At 38.2% G+C, this 25,879-nt stretch overlaps 1 protein-coding gene across 16 annotated transcripts in view; it reads right to left on the bottom strand.

The window, feature by feature from the left end:
* Nucleotides 1-25,879, bottom strand: part of MEIS2 (Meis homeobox 2) — a 235,244-nt gene that overhangs the window by 5,462 nt on the left and 203,903 nt on the right. For 13 of the 16 annotated variants that reach the window (XM_083615889.1, XM_083615897.1, XM_083615895.1 and 10 more), the window contains one exon: nt 1,045-1,103. In XM_083615889.1, coding sequence (XP_083472015.1) covers nt 1,045-1,103 — 59 coding nt within the window. Of the gene's footprint in view, nt 1-1,040; nt 1,104-25,879 lie in introns of all 16 variants that reach the window. The other 3 variants (XM_083615899.1, XM_083615888.1, XM_083615894.1) reach the window with 1 other exon arrangement.

The following is a 25,879-nucleotide window of genomic DNA, read 5'->3' as shown; positions in this document are numbered from 1 at the left end:
ATTTCTAATTAGTATAGAAAGCTTATTCCATGGTCTGAATTTGAATATGGCCGTTTGTGCCGCAGTTCACTGTGTTTGTGCTTATTACTATTTTTAAAGCGAGCAAGCTATCCTCTCATTACGCTGTCCACCTTTTATACGTACACAAAATATGCTGAACATGCTTTATTTTTGTTTTGTTTTTAATCAGAGTTAATTGCTTTGGTTTTTATCCTGCCACATATTTATGGAAAAGAAATTCACTGCTACACATAAAGATTTCTCCCACAGGATTAATAACCTTTCCAGACTTTTAAAGTGAAGCAGCAGGCAAAATTCCCATCAAGTTAAAGCCCAGTTATCACAACATGGAGAACTGTTTTATCCAGTAACTTAATTGCAGAAGCTACAACTCCCTAGCAAGCTGAGGAAATGCATATTGCACTGTAAAGTGAATACTACTTGGCTCTTTGTAGTTTTGAACTTATATCGCCAGTATTTTAAAAGGGTGGAAGAACATGTTTGGCAGAATTTTAATGGTAAAATATTTGGTGCATTAAGTAACTGAAAGTAATAAAATTTAAATATTTTTGGCAGTATTGTAGCATGTCCCAGGCATTAGTAGCATATTGTGAATAGTCAAAGCAAATGAATGGATACAATGAGTTTTACAGCTAGCCTTACAGCAGTGAAAGCAATGCATGCACCAAGGAGTTGTGGGTAGCAAGAAAATGAGATTGTCCTGCTGATTGGATGCAGAAAAGCAATGAGCAATTCAAGTGCTCCCAGTCAAACAAACTGCTTGTGGCACTAGTACTTGTACCCAATTACCAATTCAGAGAGAAAATAAAAAGCAGTTTCAGCAGAGTCAGGGTGGGAAATCTCCAATTAGCACCAATTAGTGAAGTTGCTTCCTATAGCGGAATTCTGGGGACATAAGAAGAAGAAAATCTCCCAGAATGCCTATTGGAAGCATTTATTTACCAGGTGAAGGGATTCCTGAAGAATAACTTGATGAGGATTTGTGCCTGTGGGACTTGAATACAGATACTACTTGGAACTTGCCTGCTCGATTTGACTGGTCAATCATAGGCTGTACTATTCTTCTTCTGGCATTAATAAACCTGAAATAGAACACAAAGTATAGAAATCTGTTTGTCCGTTTAGTGCTGTACTTAAAAAAAAAAATTCTTTTATTAGACCCCCACTTTCTTCCTCATGGCAGGGTTGCAGTACAGAAAACCGCATTAAAAACAAAAACAACATTCCAGGTTAGAAAACTACTTGTCAGGAAATAATGAATCACACATAAAAATATGCACAATTTAACACTTGATTTTACTTCAAAAGCAAGATTATCTGGCCATCTAAAAACCCAGTTAAAGGATTGTGGAATATTTTATTTTTTATTTTTTTTGTCCTAGGCAATTCAGCTGCCATTGCAGCTGTCCATAAATGAGGACCAGGCTTTGCTATTCTGTGCTTTCACAAGGTATTGTTAGGTCAGCAAAGCCATCAATTAGGCTGTCTGAAGTTTTATCACCAGCACAGCAGCAATAAGTGCTGGCCCAGAAAGAACTTCTGCTCTTCTACAACTCCTGCAGTTTAAGCCTGTAAAGTCAAGGGTCATTTGGAGGTCAGTGCCAGCTGGGGGCGACCTTTTCAACCAAGAGTGGGACACCCAGGGCAGAGAGCATAAGGCAACTTCCAACCATAAACCGGGGCACCTTTCAACTTGATAGAAAGAGGGAATTGCAGGTACATGTGTTTATTATTAGGCCCAAAATAACTTCTTCTCCAATCAGGTACCATAACTAAAGCAGTGTCCGAGTCATCTGAATGTTAGGTAAAGCCCATTATTTGGCAAGGGAAGCCTGGATTTAATTTTGTGGGTAATCCAAAAATAAGTGCTTGCATATTTCCCCATTAAGTTAATGCATAACAACCCACATCAGATAATCTTGTTCAAACTAACCCCAGTGAAATGATTCCCCCCCCCAAAAAAATGTTTTTTAATTGCACAGTTTAGTTAAGGCCATTTTCTATAATTCACAAGACCCACTTGTTTTGATCTCTATTGTTTTTATCTCCATTCTCTCTGTTTTTAGAGAACATTAGTAGTTACGTTCAGGGTTTGTCCAGTATTGTCATTCATTCCTCATCTAAATGACCCTTAAGAACTGCTAATGATCATTAGCGATTCCTGATATTCTAAACATACCCATCGCCTCAAACTTAGCTTATTTGTATCACATAAAACCCATGATTATTAAAAGTTTGTAAGGTAGTATAATCTAGCATTTGGGGTTTGGACATAGTCAACCAGGTTAAGTCCACTTTACAGTAACAGACACCTTTGAAGTCATTTAATAGATGATGCATAAATGCTCAAAAGACTACATAGGCTACTTTGCATCTTTTTGTTTACACATTGCTCACTATTTAAATACACCCATTGTAATAATAATAATAATAATAATAATAATAATAATAATAATAATAATAATAATAATACACTGCCTTATAATTAGTCAAAAGCAAATGCTAGGCATTTAAGACTGCTTTTATAGCTTGCTCCTCTAGGTAACAGTGATTTCTGCCACTGAGGCTATATTCCTAACATAACACTGTGAATTCAAGGCATATTTCTGTCCTCCAAGACAAAGGTCTTTGATAGGGCTTAATTTGCTTAGCTGCTTTCCAGTAATGTTGCTACACTGACCAAACAGGGGCTGACCTGAGCCTTCTGCAGCTAGCATGCCTTTTATCAGCTGAAGTTAACGCCAACAGAGATTAACAGAAAAGCCTGATAAGACTGTTTTCTCTTCAATGAGCTTCTAATGATGTATGCAGATGGCAAGGTTCAAGGAATGAAACAAGCATGTACTGTACTTGGATTGGTAACACACAACAGATTCTCCTCCACTTTGAGCCTTGCTGACCCTTGCTTTCTTCAACCTAGCCACTCATAAGGTAAATTAAATTGCTTTTTCAGTTTTTATTTCAGCTCCAACCACTTTTTATTATTTACATCTGGTGGTCTCCTTATTTATGTCCCTTTCCACTTCCTTACAACACTCCCTTACTCACAGGACTGCAATGCATTATGGTTCTTCATTCTCAGCAGGAGAACACTACACTGTCTTCAAACAAATAATTAAGGGGAAGGTTAAAGGGGTTCACCTAAAGGTCATATCTTTGGAAACTCGTCAGAATGTATACATTAATTTAAAAAGGGGGGCATCCTCTTTAAGATTTTTTTTTTTTTAAGGGAGTTTACACAACAATACAGAAGACTTGGACAATTCATAATCCTTTGACCAAAGGGATACAAAACTGGCTTTTATGAACATACACAATTAAAAACCCTAGCCTGTGGGGCTAATGTTAATTAATTCAACAGGTCAACAGGACAGAAACTTGGGAAGAGGATTTTGAAAATCTGCTCGGCACTTGTGTATTCTGTGCATGTGCCAGTCACACATTTCCTAAAATGTAACACACCAACACACACACACACACACACACAGAGAGAGAGAGAGGGGGGGGGACTAGCCCAGAATTTATCTGCGTGAGAGCTGCTAATTGATTCAACAGATATTTTTTGAGGAAACAGTGGAAGCCCTAGGTCAGTGGTTCTCAAATTTGAGGCAGGCCCCCCTGGGGGTACAAGTCATCTGGAAGGGGGTATTCAAAGTTCCAGGGAGGGAGATGATTCCACAAGATGCAGAGCAAAAGCCACTTGCCTCCAAACAACAAACATTTTTATACTGCAGTCACCAAAACTGCTGTAGTAACCAGGGAACCTGAAAAAGAAGCACACAGAAGCTTCTGGTCTCAGGAAATCGTCATTCTGCCTAGAGTGGCTGGTTTTAGACAATGTTCTAGATGTCTTCTAATGCCAGCATGAGAAGTGCGCCCTAGTTCACAGATCCTTACAAACACAGCTGTGCTGTGCTCAAAAATTCTGTGTGCTTTCCTGCCAAATAAATGGCTGCCCATTTAGAAATAAATGGCACCCCAAGTGTTTGGAAGACAGTGTTCAGCGTAGAAAGGGGTGGGCAAGTTCACCATAACTGGCAATGTCCTCCAACTGTGAAATGCTCTCCCTAGAGAGGCTCACATGGCACCCACATTCATGTTTTTGTGGTACAAGGGAAAACACTTTGTTCTCCCAAACCTTTAAATAATTTTAACAACCTTTTAATATCTTTTGTCATCATTTTTAGCACTGTCATCTCTACTTTAACTTTCCAGTGTAGTTTTAGCTTCTCACTGTGTAAATGAACTGTTTTACTCGCTGTTATTCTTTTGTGGTGGTTTGGCTTTTAGTGTGAATTTGTGTATTTGTTAGTTTTTAAAGTTGTGACTAACAAAGAATTATTGTCATATAGTTCTTTTTGGCAAAAGCCAGCATTTAAGCAAACAAACAAAATTTTAGGACTCTAAGGTCTGACAACACTACAAGCATACTACAGGTATAAGCATACTGGAGCCCTGGAAAATTTTCAAAAAGCCTCTTTTGCTTTCACTATCTTAATGGGCAAGAGGGATTGTGACAGAAATACAAGAACCACTGATGAAGAACGTAAGAAGATCCTGACAGATCAGACCAATGGCCCATCTGGCCCAGCAGCCTGTTCTCTCAGTGGCCAGCCTGTAGGTTCCTAGCCAGAACCAGCTGTCTATATAATGGAATATGGGTGATGTTCTGACAATTAAGAAGGGATATAATGGTTGTGATGCACTTGGTAAAAGCTCTTGGGGTTGTGGTAATTTAAGCTGCTGCAAAACACAGAAGCTTTCTGAGCTGAGCTGAGTTAGGAATGAATTGTCTATAGTCTATGGCAGGCATAGGCAAACTCGGCCCTCCAGTTGTTTTGGGACTACAACTCCCATCATCCCTAGCTAACAGGACTAGTGGTCAGGGATGATGGGAATTTTAATCCCAAAACATCTGGAGAGCCGAGTGTGAGGATGCCTGGTCTATGGACATAACTCAAACCCAGCTGAAAGACATGGGGTGATCGCCAATGAAGCCATCTAGAACTTGGTGGCTTGGATGAAGGTGATACCCTGCAAACACGAATAAGTAGTCTACTGAAGTAACCATAGATGATTCTGGGAATAATTTTATTTCTCCATTCTGAAAAAGAATATCTGCTGCTTGTTGAAGAACAGATGTTGAAGTGGTAATTCAAGGAGATGGTGAAAGGAGTAAAAGTGTCAAGTGAAAGTAAAAGTAAAAGTGAGAATCCAGTGATCCAGGATAAAAGGATCCCAGGTATTAACAATGTTTAATAATATTGAACTAAAGAGCTGGATGAAATGGTGAGAGAATCAAAGGTTCCACTTGGAAGAACTGATGGCTTGATCTAGTTTCAAAGGACACCAGGGGTGTACTGGCAGTCCATATAATAATAATAATAATAATAATAATAATAATAATAATAATAATAATAATTCTCACCCCAAGAGGAAAAAATAGCACAATTGTACAGGTTGGTACTATGATAAAGGGCACTGATGTATTGCGCCCTCTATTTCCCCTACACCAACAGTCATGTATCCCTCACCAGTATTATTAAAATTCACAAAAGTAGTTAAGATGCTTAACAGGAAAATGTCACATGGGGAAGAAGTCTTTAAAAGCTGATCTGCCATTGGAGATTTGTTTCCTCCCACCATTGAGACTCATGCTCGTCTTATGTACCACTCAGAGAAGTTGACCATATTTGATGGCTACTTTTAAGTAGAACAGAAATGCTGCATTGCTGGTGGTGCAGTAGGTATCCTATCACACAGCCTTAGGTACAGTAGACACCACTTGCAGCTGTCCTTTGATGACATGGCTGTAGAAATCAGCAGTAATGGCACTGCAATAAGAAGTGTAGATGCCAACATTATGTGTATCAGTACTAAAGGATACTTGGAAGTGCTACGGTCAGAATAAATGCTGGTTGTGCTACAGGCATTCACACCAATGAAATTGTTGCAGGCGGATCTTGTGAAAACTTGACAGTTATGAGCGATGAGTCCTAGGAATGGTGTTCAATGTCTGTAATGGATAATATGAATCCCAAACAGGATCTTAAGAAATCACATCCAAGTAAGTATAGAAGTAGAAACAAAAGCTGGCCTATATGAAGAACAGAAGGATCTCTCAGCCCATTTTCCACAATAAGTGATTTCCCCCCTTTGATTTACTAAAATTTGAATTAAGATCAACAACTTAATTGTTCATGAGCCACTGAATAGCCTTCAAAAGGGTTATTACTTTTAACCATTACCATCATTAGAGACTAATCAGAAACTTATACATGGAATTTTCTGAATTCCTTTTCCATTGCCCCCTAGTTTTAATTCAAGTGGAGCCTTTGGAGATATTCATTTTCCAGCACTAAAAGAGGGAAAGGATTATTTTTTGTTCATGAATAGTAGTGTGCGAAAATGGTGATAATTCATTCACAATATGTAAGAAGCATTTTTTCCTCAGGTTTTTGTTCCAGCTCACTGTATGGCACTGACATTTTCAGTAGAGGGCTGGCATGACTTAAGCATGCAAAACAAATCCAAATTTGTTCACTTTTAATGGAAAAATTAATCTTTGGCCAACTGACATTTCAAAATTTGGAATGTACATATGACATGGGTCCTGCTGAGAAATTTAATCATTTTCAAATTGAATCAAATCCATTTTTTATTAAAAAGTCAACCTATTTTTCAGCAAAACACTTATGATAAAATTTAAATGGTCATAGTGCATGAGGAAAGAACTGTAGTATTTTATTTTAAAGATATCATAGATTTGAATAGAAAAAGCTTCTGAATTATATGTGAAACCTTTGTGTGCCCAATCTTCATGAGTTCTTACCCCACCACACTACATTTGTAAGTGAAGCAAGAACATAAATTTCTTTGCCACATTTGGTTATAAACAGATACTCTCACTCACATAAGTAAAACACTTATTCCTGGACTGTAATCCTAGAGTGGGATTCAACTAACTTTTACTCAGAGTACATCCACTGAAATTAATAAACCTAACTAAGATAGGTCCTGTAATTTCAATGGTTCTACCTTGAGTAAGTTTAGCTGACTAACACCCCTAAACACATTTACCATGGTTGCTTTGCCTATGCCCCTTTGGTTTTCCTTGGTGCCTTGACATAATTTGAACATTGTGTTGAACTATATTGAATATTGAATAAAGGCAGTCTGTGAGCTGATTTCTGAATCTTTCTCTTAGAAACATAGAAGGTTGGGCATTTGCCCAATACTCCAACTGACTCATACAAATTAATGCAGCTGTGTCTGGGAACAGTCTTGCATGGTGATCTTGTGCCATAAAACCACACATTACCATGGCGAAAAGAAAGGAAGCGTGTATGGTTTTCACATTTCTAGTAAATATAAATATAAACATAAATATAAAGCATTTTCATTTACATTATTTGGGGGATTGTGCTTCCACATTCATTTATACCACAATCCTATGTATGTTTTTTCAGAAATAAATCCCAGTCTTCAATGGAACTTACTTTCGAGTACAATAAATAAGAACACCGTTGTGAGATCGATGCACTTGATGCTGAAAAGTTCCAATGAAATCCTCTGTGCCCAATATAGCACCCAATAGTTTTCTATACCTATGTAGCCATACTGACCCTTGGTCATCTTGCTATGGTAAACTACCAACATTTTATTCCACGTTGAGCTCTTTGTCAAAAACAACTTATTTCACAAAATGTCAGGCTAACATCATTTGATGACTCTGTTATGCAAAAGAAAATAATGAAATAGACCCTAAGCTACTTGTTGAAATACTGTACACACACTTTCTAAAATGAAAATTGAGATTCCCAGAGTTCTTTTCCAGGTACCAAATATTCAATTTCATGTGAATTTCTTTTCATGCAGAATCAAAGCTGATGAACAGCATTTGGCATGAGCTATTATGGCTACTTGGTAATATTTTGACAGGCTTAAGCATTTGCAAACCATATATTGTTCTGATGCGCTTAACATGGCATAGAGTAAATCTGTTAAACGCTCATAGATATTTGTCTATGTGTTATTATATTTGCAGGGTATTATGGCACTTTGAAACATGTAAATCCTAGGGCCCCACTCCCCCAACACCCTATCTAATACAGGAAATATGCAATTTTCACTTCAGGAAACTAAAACTCATATATTTATTGCATCTATAACTGACAAATTCCAGGACTGTCTTGTTCAGCTGATTTGCTTCTTCTGAAATGCAAACATGAAATTTAATCTCTCTTTTTTTGGCACATATTTGTAATGATAGTAGTGTTACTTTTGGAGGTTTCCCTTCCCAGTAGTCATGAATATTGTGCATTCTATGAAGCCATAGTGGCTATGCAGCATGTATTTTAGAACAGGCTGCCAAATATTTCTTGTACTAAAAAGGAATACTTGGGGCTGAATCTGCTTGTGTATGGTGCCTGGTATTGAAGAAACCTTAGGAATGAATGCCAGCCAGGTACTATTCATGCATTCTCCAAGCCAAGAGTCCACATAATTCGGCTGGCCTTGGTTGGTCAATCATTATTTGTGGTTTCCAACAACACCACCTCTTCCTCAAGTCCTCTGCACACTCCAGGATTTGAAAGCAGTATCAATCTCCAAAGCCTGGTATGAAGTTGAGAGGCTGACCCCTTCCCTTCCCTTCCCTTAAGTTCTCTATGCAGGCCAGAGAACACGAGAGTGGTGCAGGGTATCGCTCTCCTACACCCAGCAGGATCCAATTCTCCTGGACTTTTGTTTCTATGATGTGTGAAGAGCTTGGGGGTAAACATTGAATCCTTTATTCTGTTTAAGCAACTAGGAAAAGGTGGTCACCAGGAAGAGAGTCATGGTCCTAACTAGCCACATTTCAACCGGTGTGCAAAGTTTGAACAACATTCTACATGCAGCCTCCCCTACTGAATGCAAGCGCAATGAGGTATATGCCTTGTTCATTTTAAGTGAACTGTATAATTTCACATTGTGAAGTTTTAAGGATCTGGATGAATATTTTGGGTGCATCCAAAGAGTTACCCTTAGACATACTTAAAGAAATTTGGGTATGCCTTGTAGGGGGTTTTGGCATTTCTTTTGAATAACAACTCTCAATACCACATCCCAATTCTTTTTTTTTTTTTTTGAAAGTATCATTATTTGCAAAAGGAGTGTGGAATGGGTGCACGATTTGAGAAAGACTAGCCCAGCATGCAGAACTGGTTGAACATGGCTCTTTGGACACAGGGCTTTGCGTATGAAAGATATCTATGTCACATCTTTCCAGTGACTCAGAATAATGCCAAGTTTCCCTCCCAATAATACAAACAACTTGGGAGGAGTTATTTTTTTCATTGGTACTGTGGGAATTAACCCCCTGCCTTCCTCTTTACCATTGTCTTCGATCCTGCTTGGGGACTGCAGCAGCAGCAACTATTTATTTACAGAATTAACAACATGTGTAGCTTGGCCCTAAATGTGTGATTTTTGAGTGGCCTACAGAAGAGGCTTTTCTGGAGTACTGGAATGCAAAATATTAAATTAACAGTTTTAGTTTAATTTACAGTCTACAGTGTATTTTATACCTTTCAAACAAACCTTAATTATTAAACACACATTTCTTTTTCCTGGCTGAAATCTACTAATCTCAGTGCATTTCATTCTTTTCTCTCAAAAGAATTACGGTAGGTATCCATTTCCATGTATATAGTTTTATAACAAAGGATGATACACATCTTTCTTTATGACTGTGCCATACCGGGCTACATGGCATTCTTTCTGTTCGTATATTTAAAGCTGCTTTAAATCACTTGGCTACAAACAAGTCCAAAAGGCTAATAAGTAAATAATACTTGAAAAGTCAGAGAAAGTTAGAAGACTTCATTTACTTGAAACACTTTTTACTGAAAATTTTGTGGGCATTCAAAAAAAGATTAGGATACCTTAACAATGGCAATGACTGATTCATGACTAGATGGGCACTATACTCCCTTATGGTACCAAAGTGTCTTATGATACCATAGATGGTCAATGCAAAACAACAACTACTTCTTCTTCTTCTTCTTCTTCTTCTTCTTCTTCTTCTTCTTCTTCTTCTTCTTCTTCTAACTTATACTTCTGTAGTGCCTGCCTGCACTACAGAAAATACTAGTATCCCCTGTGATAGTATGCCTACAAAAACATCATTTATTAGGGTGGGTTTTTTCCATTTTGTTCTAAAGCACTACAAAGTTTCAAAATTCCTATTACAGCAATACTTTTATTACACCAACCAAAATGTAACAAAACTGTGTGCAAACTTTTGAGTTCACAAGAACTCTTTATCAGGCTAGTTCCCACTTCCTATGGGTCAACGTTGACAAAGGGACAGAATTGCCCACCTGTCAATTGCTACCTATCATAGGACAAAGCAGGTTGGAAGAACCACTGATCAGTGGCAACTTTCTTTGATAACCTGCTTTTAGTGTCAATCAACTGATTGGTGCTGGGAGTGCATTTTCAAAGTCATCATTGGCAGTTACAGGGAGTCCCTTTGAACTACTTTTAGTGCATTAAGGAGTTTCTAATAGGGAAACATAGTACAGTCCTAAATTGGACATTCCTAAGCTTCCCTTGGACCTGTTCCTATAGAATTGAGTTTATTTTGCCTTATTTTAGTGAAGAGGGAAGAATGGGACTGCTATATATCTGAAAAAGATATGAGAATGTAGGCAATATCGACATTTTTACTGCAATGCATCCGAGCCAGCTTGGGTTAATATGCTTCTATTTTTAATCCTGTTGCATGCTTTTATAAATATCTGTATAGTTCCTTCAGCCTAACTGTTTAATATCAGATGTGAGAGTTATTCCTAGGTATTTAAAGCCACCATGGGCTCTTGGACTGGGCTATTTATTATTATTATTATTATTATTATTATTATTATTATTATTATTATTTGCAATACAAAAATATATATCATAATAAAAGCAGTAACCCCCCACACATAATGCAATAATCCTGCCCTCCCACTGCAATGGAAATTGTGAGACACAAAATGTATATACATTTCCTACAAAAGAGACATAAAACTTTGATTCACAAGGGAAAAGCAGTATATAAATTTTTGAAACAAACCAACAAAATGTAATCAGCTTCATGTAGCAAGGGCCAGGTTTAGGATTCAGAGAATTGAGCTATATTTAGCTTAGCATACGCAGCTAAAATGAAATTTACACAAAACATACGGACTTGGCAAAACCACTCCCCCTGGCTCCCCCCCCCCTTTTGGCCAAGATTCAAGCATGGATACATTCCTACATATTTGGATGCATACATATTTGCATCAGGAAACCACTGAAAGGCATAGGCTGAGTACTGAAATGCTACCTTGTTTTTTAAAACGAAATTTTAAACTCCAAATCTGAATTTCTGTCAGCAACATTAAAATGTGGAAAAGAAAATGCACATTTGCCTCTCAAAATTTGGACCAGCTCTATGGATTTTTCAAGTCCTTTTCCTGCATCTCTTGTACCAATATGTTCACTCATAACACTAGATAGAGAGGTTCCCAGTGACCTCTGCCAACATATATACTAGGAAGCCATGAGATGGAGCCAAACTATAGGGTTCTGTGTAGGACTCAATGAAGTTAGGTGAAACAATTCCTGGAAATATGGTGTGCAGCAGAACCCTACACATTATTTACTTGGGTGTAATCCCCCTATTTAAAAGGATTTAATCCCAAATCAATGTGCACCAAATTGAATCTTTAGGCTATAGTCCTATATAAACTTACCTGGGAATCTTACTAAATTCAGTGGGACTTACTTCTGAGTAGACATGTATAAGATTATGCTGTTATATTAGTGTCCCAGTTTTATCAGGAACATATATGTGCCATATACTCTGTCTCAAATGAAAGACTTTTAAGACAAACACTGCTAATAAATTGTCTAATTTTCATTTTCTGGCGGTTTTAAAAAAATTGAACAGCACAACGCTACGTGTGTCTACTCAAAAGTAAGTCCCGCTGTGTTTACTGGTGATTGTTCCCAGGAAAGTATGAATACAATTGCAGCCTAATATAGCTATAAGACTGAACAGTACAAGTCCATTTTGCATTAAAATTATAATAATATAATGGAATAATCCAGCATCCTGGATTATAAATATACTGTGAATCCCCACAGTGAATAAATAACCAGTTGCAGAAATAAATAAATCTCCTAATATTAAGTGTAATAAAGAATTGCTACTACAGAAAGACATTGACAGACACCGATTTCCTTTATGAGCTTTCAAGAATTTTTAACCTATGTAGAAAATTATTTTTTATTTCCCCTGGAAATCTGAATGGTAATAAACACTATTCTGTGAATGTAATCACATCTGATGCCACATAACAAAACATCTCAGCAGGTCATGTTTTCCAAAGTAATGTCTGCTTCCTTTCTATAATGCCATTAGATTATTCATAAGCAGTTATTTATCACACTGTAAGAGAGATCTTTCATAGGTACTTGAAAGGAAGGGAGGAGACAAACAGAAAGAGTTCCTTAGCTATTCACATCTTAAAGATAAAATGCTAAGTCAATAGACATGTTGTAGTATATTGCCTCATCCTGCACATGATTTATTGCAGATGAGAATCAACTAGAAACCGAATTACTTTGAAAGTTTTACTGCTGATGTTAAAATTCCAGGTCTGTATACATACATTTTATAGAGGCACTAAGTACAGCTTTTGCAAATTTGAAACCTCTTATTTTGAGGTTATGTACATTGGAATAACCACTGCATAAAACAGAGACCTTTCATATAATTGTTAAACTGACCACTCAACCATTTATGTTGCTGTCATAGCTTAAATTTCTGGGGGCGGAAACCCATATTTTTGTAGCATTTAGGCAAATTATTGGCAATTGTGCTTATTTCAAACCAGATTAGGTTTTTGAATGTTTTATATAAACAATTACAAAGGGATATTCAATTTCAAAGCTAGTATCTGTTTGCTTTTTGGTATTTATGATAAAATTTGATGAAATTTAAAAGCACTTTCAGAGGAAAATAAGCTTAGTAATAACTTTTCCCAAATGTGTAAGCATGCTTAGAAACAACCTGCTAGATACATTTGAAGAGATCAAGGTGCTCTTGCATGTCTTGTATTATAGGTATCTCTGATTAGCTTGTCATCTACTCTGAAGAAGATGTAGCCCAATTCTCCTATGCTGTATAGCAGGCCAGCTGTTAGCTGTCTGTCAAGCACCTAAAGTGGACAAGTAGTCCAGGAGCAAAAATGTCACTCCTTTGATCTGGCAAGGAGCAGCTGCTGATTTATAGAGTAGGACTTTGTTCTTCCGTTCTATTTTACTTTCTTTCCTAAGGCAGAACCACAAAATCCAGGAGAAAAAAAAAGTGCCGTTCTCTGCAACATCAACAAGCTCTGACAACTGCAACAGGGTTTTTCTTGGCCCTAACAAAGCTCTCAGGCATCTCCTTTGACGCTCACCTTTCCCTCCCCCCTTCTTCTTTTTGCAATGCGGTAGTTATTGTTTAATTCAGCTTCTGTAAATGGAATGGACTGTGGCCAGCAAGCCTGGGGCATAAACACACCTGTATGAAAGAAGTCTTATTGTAGCAACCATCTACATCCAACCTGCACATGCACTGCTGGTTCTTGAGTTCAGAAGCTATGTTCCATTTTCCTGACAGCAAATTTTGCCCTAAGTAAACTATGCTTTTTGTATCCACTGTCCTGTCTTGACCATGCTTGTGCATTTTTCCATAGCTATTAAAATCTTCAAATCTGAAGGCAAAAGGATTAAGGCATGGAAATATATATTTTACCTGCCTGTCAACTCAGTGGACTTCAGGAAATTTGTTATGAACATCCCCAAGTCTTTCAAATCTATAGCCAACACCAACAAAAAGGAACTTCATGCTGAAAAATTGACGTGTATTGATCTTTAAGGTGTTCATGCTGGTTTAGGGACATGGTTAATATACTAGCAGCCACAAGCAGGTAATGATACAGAATTGATTTATTAAGGATTATTGGGGGAAAGAACTTTATAAGGAGTTGGTTTTAATACAATAAAAATATTGAAACTATGACCTGGCTTGACCCCTTAGGGTCAGCTGGTTTAAGAAACAGATCACCTTTTATGAGGTGCTGAGTGATCCTCTTTCTCCTCTAGAAGTTAAAGAGCACTATTTAAAGAAATTCCTTTATAGGAATCGGGCTCTTAATATCTTTATTGGCTGTTCTTGATTTTTAAAGCCACGGATTTTAAAGTTACAGAATTCAGCATTGCAGAGAAGTTGGACACAAACTATCTATCTATCTATCTATCTATCTATCTATCTATCTATGGATCATGACTAACTTAAGTGTCATTGATTTCAATGGGTCTAAGTAGTCTGGATCTAATCCTGCAAATGAACAACTATAGGCACAACTTATTTACTTTCCTAGAGATGAAGGGAAAAGTTTTAGGAAGACTAGACAGGTAAACAAAGAGATACAACAGCCATAATGATTTCTCAACGTGTGACAATTTTTCAGATGCGTATGTGCATGTTATCCTTTTCAGTCTTAGATATCTTATTTGTTTCAAAAGAAGGCAGAAAAATAATTTAAGTATAGCAGTGGGTTAAGCCCCCAAAAGGTAATTCAGTAGAATTCTTTGCAGTGTTCACCAGAACTTAGTCTGTTCCCCAGCAGTAAGGAATTGTCACTATGGTATGAAAGTCACGTGGAACTCTTATGCATAGAGGTTCTACCCCTTGCTTCATTGGAGAGTTACCCCTCCACTGAAATTAATGGGAAAGACTTTGCAGGCGATGTAACTCTATGCATATTAGAGCACCCCATTAGTATCCGAGATATCCTTTGACATCTGCCAATTTTGCATCTCCTTTGGGAAAGCCATCAACTCTTGAGGCCAGTAGACGTTTACCTCCACCAACCTCTCAATTATTGTTCCCTGAGTCTTCTGAGTGCCAGTAAGTCCCCTCATTTCTTTAGAAATCTTGGTCACTTAACCTGACATAAAGCAGTAATATTTGTCTTGCACAGCTCCCCATTACTTCATTTATGCTCTTCAAAATATAGTGTTGGTTCATCACCAGAAACAAATACAAAATACAGCTTCACAAGAAGTAGTGTAGCATAGTGTAGACTGGGCTATGAATTAGGAAGCCTATGGTTCAAATCTCACCTCTGCTATGCATGGTTCAGGTAGCATTAGTAAGCTGTATAAGTCCAACACAATCATCAAATTTGCGGATGATACAACAGTGGTGGGGCTCATTAGTGAGAACAATGAGACTGCTTATAGGAAAGAAGTACAGGGGTTAATTCAATGGTGTAAAGAAAACAATCTTATGCTTAACACCAAAAAAACCAAAGAACTCATAATTGACTTTAGGAGAAAGAAAAGTGTATTTTTACCATTGTACATAAATGGCGAGGAGGTGGAGAGGGTTGGTAGTTTTAAATACCTGGGCATTTATATCTCTGAGGACCTCTCATGGACTGCAAATATTAATATGGTTGTGAGGAAGGTGCAGGGGAGGTTGTATTTCCTGAGAATGCTCAGGGGACTGAATCTATCTCAGCACCTACTTCTGTCCTATTATCACAGTACCATCGAGAGTGTCTTAACCTATAGTGTATTATCGTGGTATGGGAGCAGCTCCGAAACGGATAAAAAAGCTTTACAGAGAATAATTAAAATTGCCCAGAATGTTATTGGGCTCCAACTACCAACCCTGGATGAGATCTTCACGTCTCGCACTTTGAAGAAGTCACACAATATCCTGAGAGATCCCACCCATCCTGCTCACAACTTCTTTGAACTGTTGCCTTCGGGCAGAAGATATAGGACAATGAAAACACGAACCACACGCCTTCTGAATAGTTTCTATCCAAGAGCTCTGATTGCACTAAATAATGATCTCAGGGCCAGTTGCAAGAAATAGCAAGCAGGGAGTAGGAAGGAATGAGATAGGTTTTAGGTTATGTTATGCCTTTAAATAGGTTATGTTATATTCTGGATTATGTTATGTTTTATAGATTATGTCTGAATAGGATGAGAGTGTTGGAGATACGTGTAAATGTGTATGTGAACCCGGTCTTTGGGGGGGTGTTTGATTTTCGTTGTTGTGTATACTGTGTATATACGGACAATGACAATAAATTTATCTAATCTAATCTTTTATCTAATCTGTTGTGTGACATCTGGTGCTAGACATGGGCGTAGCCAAGAGGGGGCAGGGAGGGGCAGCTGCCCCCCTAAATCTATAACAACCAATAAAAATACATAGCAAACTGAGGTTCTGTCCCCCCAACAAAAGGCCTGCCCCCCTAACAAAAATCCTGGCTACGCCCATGGTGCTAGTTATATTCAGAGTAGACATATAGAAATAAATTCACTTAAGTAACTTAAATCTATTGATTTCAGTGGGTCTGCTCTGAGTATGACTACCATTAAATATTACTGACTGTCTCATTCAATGCCCCATCATCTGCAATAAAGCCATTTATTGATTGCATTTACTATCTGTCCTTCATCACACATTTGCAGGGCATGGTACGTAAAGAAATATACAGATCTAAAATACACAACAGCAAAAAGATATAAATATAATTTAAAACCACATTAAATAACATCTCAAGGAAGGAGGTGACCATATGCAATTAAACCAGTTCATCCTCCCCTAAAAATTCTAGGGGCAAAGGGATGCCTCTTCATCTGTCAATGAAAAGCATATCATTTCACTGCAAGATGTAGCTTAGAGAGGATGGCACTGCATAGGCTATCACATAGAAAGACTCTCTCATGTGCTGTTGTCTCTAAAACTTTGCTAGGTAGTGGTGTCACAAGGAGGTGGTGGAGCCACAGTTGATCCTAATACCCAGCCACGTTGATATAAGAGAAGGCATTCCTCCAGATATGGAAGTTATTTAGGGCTAACTGCCCAACCCTACAGGCTATTGCTTTGTACACTAGCACACCCTATATATATGTGAAATAACAACAGCTGCAACAACAGAAATGACAAAAAGATAAAGTTAGTGGAAACCACTAGAGAAACTCTGCATTAAAAGCTACAGCTTTGAAAGTTATAGCAGTTATAAGAACTCTGACCCATAATATGAAATGATGCACCATTTGCTGATTCTACTGAAATTTGACTTTAAAACAAGAGTAAAAGTAGAATTTAGTATTTTTTTCTGAGTCAAAGCAAAAAGTAAAGCAAAAGGTAGGGTTCATGATCAGAAGCGTTACAAGTAAATTTGGGTGAACTATTTTAGCAGTAACTGTGAAAACGTATACAGAAACATTGGTAAGTATTTGTGAAAAATGCTCAGTGAACCAAACAGGCTATATACATTTCTGTTGAACAGGAACCCTTCACCCTGCATGGGAAAACTGTTTTCAAAACTGAGAGGTTGTGAAATGCTGGGCGGCGGGGGGCAGTGGTAAATTGCTCAAAGTTTGTAAATTAAAAATTGCACTGGGCTAGCAAGCCATTTCTGTGAGCCTCTTCGGATTCTGTCCACCATTTTTGTTTTTAACACAAATGACATGCAGGAGCAGGTTTCCACTCAGCCAATGTGTTTCTGTTCATGTTTGGGGTGCATTGGTATGTGCATCATAATGCTCGTTCATAACTTGTTTGATTGGATATGTATTTTTGTGGGGGGAGGTTTCCCCTCCTAGGTCACTGGTTATTGTGAATTACTATACCTGAATTGGGATCATGGGCAATTTATATTGGAAGAGTACTCACAGGGCAATCCTAAGTATGTTTACATAGAAATAAGTCCTACACCTAGGGCTTACACCTGGGGCTTACATCTAGGCAAGTGTGTACAGGATTGCTTCAATACCTTAAAAATTATATTATAGAGTGAAGACATAAAAATACACCATCTCAAGCACGGTATCTGAATAAGGCAGTTTTAGGGGCCTTTGGACTAAATAGTGATTTACAGTGATACCTTGGGTTACAGACACTTCAGGTTACAGTCGCTTCAAGTTACAGACTTTGCTAACCCCGAAATATTACCTCAGGTTAAGAACTTTGCTTCAGGATGAAAACAGAAATTGTGCAGCGGCGGCACAGCGGCAGCAGGTGGCCCCATTAGCTAAAGTGGTGCTTCAGGTTAAGAACAGTTTCAGGTTAAGAACGGACCTCAGGAACGAATTAAGTTCTTAACCAGAGGTACCACTGTATAAACAACAACCATACCAGTTAATAAGTTATACTGAATTAAATTGCAATGCATTAAAAAGGAAATGCAAAGGAATGCAAAATTTATCTCACTGACAAATTTAAAAATCCTTTGTGTACATAAGAGTTAGATCAGCTGGCAAAGGGGGATTTGTTTCTCCTCCTCTTGTATCTTCAGTAGTTGTTCTATTCTCTGCTCTTTTCAGTGCAACTATATTATTATCCACAAAATTTTTAGCATCATCGTAATCATAAAATATATATTTTATATCTTTATAAATCACCAGAGGCTTAGCAGAATCCAGTAATGCCACATCTGCTTTAATCCTAGTAAATTCTAGCCTGAGAGAGTCTAGTAAGTGGAATATGTCACCACGTTTCCTGAAAGATTCAGGAAATACATCATCTCCTTGATTCCTGAAAATGCAAAACAAATACAACAAAGAGCAATTGGCAGAAGGAAAGCTGGTACACTTACAGTGCAATCCTAAACATGTTTACTCAGAAGTCAGTGTTAACGAATTCAATGGGATTTACTTCTAAGTAGATATGCACAGAATTGCTGTAAATGTATAGTTTGTATAGGGATTAACAAACAGGTATTACTATCTCTTCATCATCTGTTTATTCTGCCAGGGCTGCTGTTTGAATATAGGTAAACTTCTTGCTCCCTACCACATATTCTTGAGCTGATGCCCAAATTCAGCTGTTCAGATGCAAACACAAATCTACCTACCTCACTATCAGTGCTAACCAGTCACATTAATTTAACTATATAAACAGAGGTGATCTAACCTAAAGAGATTGTGCTCAGCTTTTTTGCTGCTGAGTTAAAGTTGTATAGAGAGTAATATAGGATATAATGAACAATGTCAAATATTGTAAATGGGATTGACTTCTTGCCCTACATGCAAACAAGGTGGCAAATAGAATATGTAAACTAGGTAAGCAGGTACAGCACCAAACACAACATGAGCGGCAAGAAGGGACAGTCTTGCTCTATAAGAATTGGACCTCATTGGCCAGGCACCCTACCCAACAATCTGCCGATTCTGAATATCTGTAACTGATGTTGAGGACATGAGACAGGATGGAATTCCATTGGTGTACTATCCACATCAGCGCCTAACCATATCCCTGCCTGAAGTATCAGCAGACAGTCTCAAACATGATTGAGGACTCTGAGATTGGTGGTCCTGGGAGCTTTAATATGCATGCTGAGGCTCTTTTTGGGGAGCATCTGAAAATTTCATGACCTCCATGGCAACCACAAGCCTGTCTCAAATTATCTGGATAGGATAAATTTAGCAGGATACAATTTGGACTTGATTTTCTGCAGTGGAAGTGGGGGGGGGGCAGAATGATCTGTGCATGAGGAAGCCAATAAAGACTACATTGTCATGGTCAGATCATTACTTGATTCATGTTTGACCTGATCATGTTCAACCTACAGGTTACCTGTAACTTCTGCAGGGGTGGAGAACTGGTTCTGATGGTTGACTCCTGAAGACTAATGAATCCAGACAGTTTTTTGAGGTCTCTTGGAGATTTTCCTGAAGCCATTGGTACTACTGAGACCTTGGTCTCTGCATTAAATAAGGGGATGCCTGAGGCCATCAATATCCATTTCTCCCAAACCCCCTCAATCCAGCTGTAGAGGCATGTTGACTCCTTAATATTATGAGGAGCTGAGGGCAATTAAATGTTTGGGTCAACAGCTAAATTGCAAATGGTGGAAGACATGTAGTGAATATGATCGGATACAGGTGAAAACCCATATTGGGCTTGCTTTGTGGTGGTGGCTAATACATCTTACTTCTCTGCCACCATTGCATCTGAACAATGTAATCCAGAAGTTTTTTCAAGTCATCCAAGAGAGTTTTTCAAGTGGGAAAGGACCTCCTTTGCATCCTGAATTGGCTGTGGCTAGGATTGAGTATTATAAGGGACGCGGGTGGCGCTGTGGGTTAAACCACAGAGCCTAGGACTTGCCGATCGGAAGGTCGGCGGTTTGAATCCCCATGACAGGGTGAGCTCCCGTTGCTCGGTCCCTGCTCCTGCCAACCTAGCAGTTCAAAAGCACATCAAAGTGCAAGTAGATAAATAGGTACCGCTCTGGCGGGAAGGTAAACGGCGTTTCCGTGTGCTGCTCTGGTTCGCCAGAAGTGGCTTAGTCATGCTGGCCACATGACCTGGAAGCTGTCTGCGGACAAATGCCGGCTCCCTCGGCCAATAAAGCGAGATGAGCGCCGCAACCCCAGAGTCGGTCACGACTGGACCTAATGGTTAGGGGTTCCTTTACCTTTTACCTAGGATAGAGTATTGGATTTTTGAGGTGGTCAACGCCTAGCTAAAAGAGTGTGTGATCTTCAATGTCCTAAAAAGTGAAGACTTTATTGACAAAACCTATTTTGGAGCCAGTGATCTGGGATAACTACCACTACCTAGTGGTTTCTGGAGTACACTAATTATTTAGAACCATTCAATCCAGTTTCAGGCCTGAGTTTGGAACAGAAACAACTTTGGTCATCCTAGTAGGCGAGTTACATTGGGAAATGGGTATGTGGAAGAGGAATATTGGAGTGTTGACCTTAGAAGGTGGTGCTGGGGATATTTTTGTTCCAATCTGTGGCCTTCCACTTACAGGGTGACTCAGGACTCTATTCTGCTCTATGCCTTTGAGTATCTACATGACATTGCTGGGTGACATCATCACTGCACCATCTGTTACAGGTGGCAGTGGTAGCTAAGAGTTCCTTTTATTAACTTAAACAAATACACCAGCTGTAATATGTTCTAGAGAGAATGGATCTAGCCTCAGTTATTGACTGTCAAGGTTGCCTCATCTGCAAACAACATCTCTCAGATAAGAACCCACCACACTTTTGTCTTGGCATGAAGATGTGCCAGGTTGAACAGACCCCATCGCTTCTCGAATGGAAGTATATACTGTCTTCTGTCGAGCTGAAGGCATAGGAGAACAACAGGGAGAAGAATATGCCAAAGAAAGTTGGGGTGAGAACACAGCCCTGTTTCACACTGCTCTTTATTGGAAAGGCATTTGAGGATAAACCGTCATACTGGATGGTGCCGTCCATGCTCTCGGAGAAGGACACAATCATTTTATGCAGCTTAAGTAGCATCCTATCTTGTTGAGCAGTATGAAGAGTCCTTTTCAGCTGATGACGTCAAATACCTCCATCAGATCTATGAAGGTGGTGTACAAGGGTGTCTCTGCTCCAGGCATTTCTCCTGCAGCTGGTGCAGTGAGAAAATCATGTTGACTGTTGACTTCTGAGCTCTAACGCCACACTGGGATAGACCCTGTCAGTGAGTAACTATAATTTGTTGAGAACTACACAGACAAAGGCTTTCCTCACATAGCTTTTTATCGATAAGTACCGTATTTTTTCATCTATAAGACGCCCCCATTTATAAGATGCACCCTATGTTGGGGGGACTCAGATTTAAGAAAATGATGGGAGATGTATCCGTGTATAAGATGCCCCCTAATTTTTGACATTTTTTGGGGGGGGACTAGTCTCATACACGGAAAAATACGGTATATTTTGCTGGTATTAATTGACCTAGTTCTGAATTATTTTGCTTTAATGTTATTGTTCCAAGTTGTAGCTGTTTATTGGTACAGTTGTTCTACTGCTATTTTATTGTTATAGATTCTTAATGCTTCTGCGTTTCTGTTTGATACCCTGCTTCTGTATTTCTGTTTTGTATTCTATGGTGGTTATATTTTATTTTTTAAACATTGTGATTCTTTATATGATGGAGACCTCCTTGTGAGGGCTTGGACTTAAAAGTGGTCCCAAAGGATTTTAAATACACAAACAAATAAGAGAATGAATGTACAACATGATAAAAAAATGGGGAAAGGGCAGCACAGATAAATTTTGCAAACAGAGAATGATTCTGCTGGCTGAAAATGATGAAAGAGAGGGATATGCAGGACTGGCCACCATATTCAGAGGATGGGAAAATTCTGTATTTGTTATACCATTTAAATGTATATAAATATAAAATTGTCCATTGTCTTAACATTGAAAGATTATTTTTTAAAAAAAAAAAAAGGAAAAGCAACGAGGAGAAAACAGAGTGGAAATGTGTTTGAGGATGCCCAAGAGACTAATTTATTGCTAATATATTTGTCTATTTCCCAAGTTTTAAGTCCATCAGTATAAAGTGACAACGTGTAAAACATTAACTTATTTTCATGAGTGCACCACTTACTGAGAGAGCTTGTTAGTCAAAACAATCTACATAATGTTTGCTATAGAAGTTGCATGTAGCAACTTCTCACAGCAATTCGGACTCTCAAACCCCTGTTGGCAGTCCGTACGTAAGGCTTGAATTCTGTGAAGCACATTTATGTTCCTGGCTACTTATCAGTGCAGTCCTATATACTTTCTCAAAAGTAAGCCTCACAGAGTTCAGTGGAGCTGTATCCAGATTGTCTTTTTGATTGTATGTGGTCTTTAACAGGAATAAGATTCTTATTTCTTTATGTCCCTCTACACATTTTACACAGGCCCACAGAAAAACTATACTCAGCGTTATTTGAGGGACCACTGATTTCTCATAGCACATCCTTTCCTTTGTCTAAATTTAATGTTCTGAACCACAGGGATTTAAAAGAGCAAAATAGAAGTAGGGACAGACAGAGGCACTTTAATAATTACGCTACACCACAGGCCCTCACATGTCTGAATCCTACACGGCAACTTGTTGTTAATTCAGTGTTGGATATCTTTTATTTTTTACACATTTTATTGGCCATCAACTTACAACTGATATCTTTTTCTGGTTAAACAGTAAATGCGCTGTTAGTTTTAGTTGTATACAGTGGTACCTCAGGTTAAGTATTTAATTCGTTCCAGAGGTCTGTTCTTAACCTGAAACTGTTCTTAACCTGAAGCACCACTTTAGCTAATGGGGCCTCCTGCTGCTGCCGCGCTGCCGGAGCCTGATTTCTGTTCTTATCCTGAAGCAAAGTTCTTAACCTGAAGCACTGTTTCTGGGTTAGCAGAGTGTGTAACCTGAAGCGTATGTAACCTGAAGCGTATGTAACCTGAAGCGTATGTAACCTGAGGTATCACTGTATTCCTAATATTTCTGCTCAAGATGGCACTTGTGTTGCAAGGACACATCATTCTCCTGCAATGTAGGTAGAGAATGGTTTCCAGTATGAATTTTGCATCACATCTCACCAATGTACACCCATTAGTCCTGTAACTGAATGTGGTTGTGTACGTTATCACAGGCCAGTCCTCTTGAATGCACCATTTATAAGCCCTAGAATTCATGCTAAAATACAAAGACGCCAACATTTAAGTAGGCATGTTTAATCTACAAATAATGTGTGCTATAATAGTTTTGCAACAATGCCAAGATATTTAACAGATATCAATATTTCAACCATTGTCTGCCCTTGATATAGAGCACCTAAGAAAACCAGTGTTTACTTAGAACAGCTTTAAACACTACTTGGCCCCAAAATTCTCTAGAAAAGGTCAGCATGGGTGAAGGGCTTGCTTTCTATAAGCAATCCTGTCATTCAGACTAACAGCAGTGATTCACTCGCAGGAGGGAAAAAATGGCTCTATTGTTGGACTTATTGACTCCAGGGAGGACAGCTACTCTATTATTACCATAGAGTGCTCACAACCTGAGCTCTGTGTTGGTCCACTTAAAATTACTATTTGCTGTGAAGGATTGGCAAAGCAATTCTTAAAATGATGGGGTGAAAGTAGGAGAAGCTCCACCAGGAGCTTTTCTTTTCCTTTAAGCAGGAGTGAGCAATGCACGATTCTTTCTGAGCCTGACCCACTTATTACCTTTTGTTCAGTTGTCTTTATTAACATATTAACTGACTAGATTGCCTTTAGAAATAAATAAATGCATTTCATTAGGTAATTATATCACAATAGCCTCTTATTAGGAAGGACGCAATGTTCAACCCAAACACTAAAATATATACAACCTGATGGTCACAGTATATGCAGTACACAAATATACAGTACAAACATACAAAAGTCTGTAAACCTAAGGGCATTTGTGCAAATTACAAAGTTTCATAGCTTTCAATCATTTAGGTGGTTAAAAAAATTAATTAAGTAGATGCCAAAATTACAACAGTTTCCTAATTTGGTTGATGTTCACACCTCAGTGATGTTGCATGATAGTGCATATGCATTACTGATATTCAAAACATAATCGTTTGCTATTGAACAAAAGCAGTAGCAATGGTATTCTCCTATATAATTTTCTCCTAAATTATTTAGATTTGCAATGCTTTCCCCCATGATGGCATTTTAAAACTGAACCAAAGAAAGCAAAGTGGACAATTAAAAGAAGAGGAGATGAGAGTGTATAAGAACATTTTCAGTACAGTGGTATATAGAAAGGTGAAGCAAACAGGCTAATCAGAATTTGTTTCCTATTAAAATTATCTTGAAGCTTGAAATCAAGCACCATGAAAGCTTGTCACCTTGCTTATAGATTTAAACAGTAGTACATTTTTCTGTCATACCTGTAAATGAAGGAATGCAAACTTTACCCCCTGCCCCAAAGTTTGCTTATTGTCTTTGAAATCCCTTCCTCACAAAAGCTTCGGCTGTCAAGAGGTTGCAAATGAAAAGTCAATACTGGCGCTGTTATGTCATATTACATCCCTTAGGCGATAAAGCTGAGTTTGCTCAGTATTTGGGGTTGCTTTTTGTTTTTGCAGCTTTAGCATTCTGCCTGCACACCTGCCTTCGTTATGATCCATTAAAAGACTTTTCATTACAAATAAGTCCACGAAAGTTCAAAATGTGGAATTTTCTATTACTTAATTCTGCTTTGTTTTCCTTGACAAACCATATCATCTGAAAAGTAGGATTATGATACAGTATAAAATATTTAATTAAAATACATGCATTTTTAGTATACTAGTTCAATATTAATACCATCGTGGACTTGAAAGGTAAATAGTCTGACCTAGTATAATGTAGCTTCCTTTGTTCCTAATCTAACAGATTAATTGTCTAAATACTGTGAGGTAGTTTTTGTACAATCATGAAGTGCTCAATTCTGAATATCTTAATGTTTGAAAATAGCACATTTCTATAGCATAAAATGACTACAAACACTAGAACTTGGAATTTACAACTTTCATTTCCTCAATAGCAGCTTCCATGCCATATGCCCACTTTTGAAACTCAGAAGTTTCAAACTAGTTTGTAATTCGGGATTTTGGTGGGATGTTCAAAGGTGGGTGTGGAGGCAGGGGAAGAAAAAAAATGTTCAACTGGTGTTTGCAAGTTCCTAAGCATGTATAAAATGCCTGTCTGCATTGTGGTTGTATATTTTAAAAAAAACATCTTGTTACTGTATATTAACGATTGCCCAAGAATGAGAAGGTAGCTACAGAGCTTGTACACAGCCCAAGAATAAAGTATAAGTTCTGCACACAGTTGGTATATAGTCCTAATTTTCCAGACTTGACAGCTGTAATAAACCTTAACCTCTACTTCCCCAACTTTCCTCAAGTGCAGCTTAAAATTCCACATGTGTTATACCATCTAACGAACCAGCCATTAAAACAAAGCCACAGATCTATATCAATAGATTAGGAGGAAAATAAGTGTGAAGTAA

Source organism: Podarcis filfolensis (genome assembly GCF_964270895.1).
Source record: "Podarcis filfolensis genome assembly, chromosome: 1".
NCBI classification, from domain to species: Eukaryota; Metazoa; Chordata; class Lepidosauria; order Squamata; family Lacertidae; genus Podarcis; species Podarcis filfolensis.
Note: the sequence above shows the minus strand (reverse complement) of the source record. Positions and strands in the feature narration are given on the sequence as shown.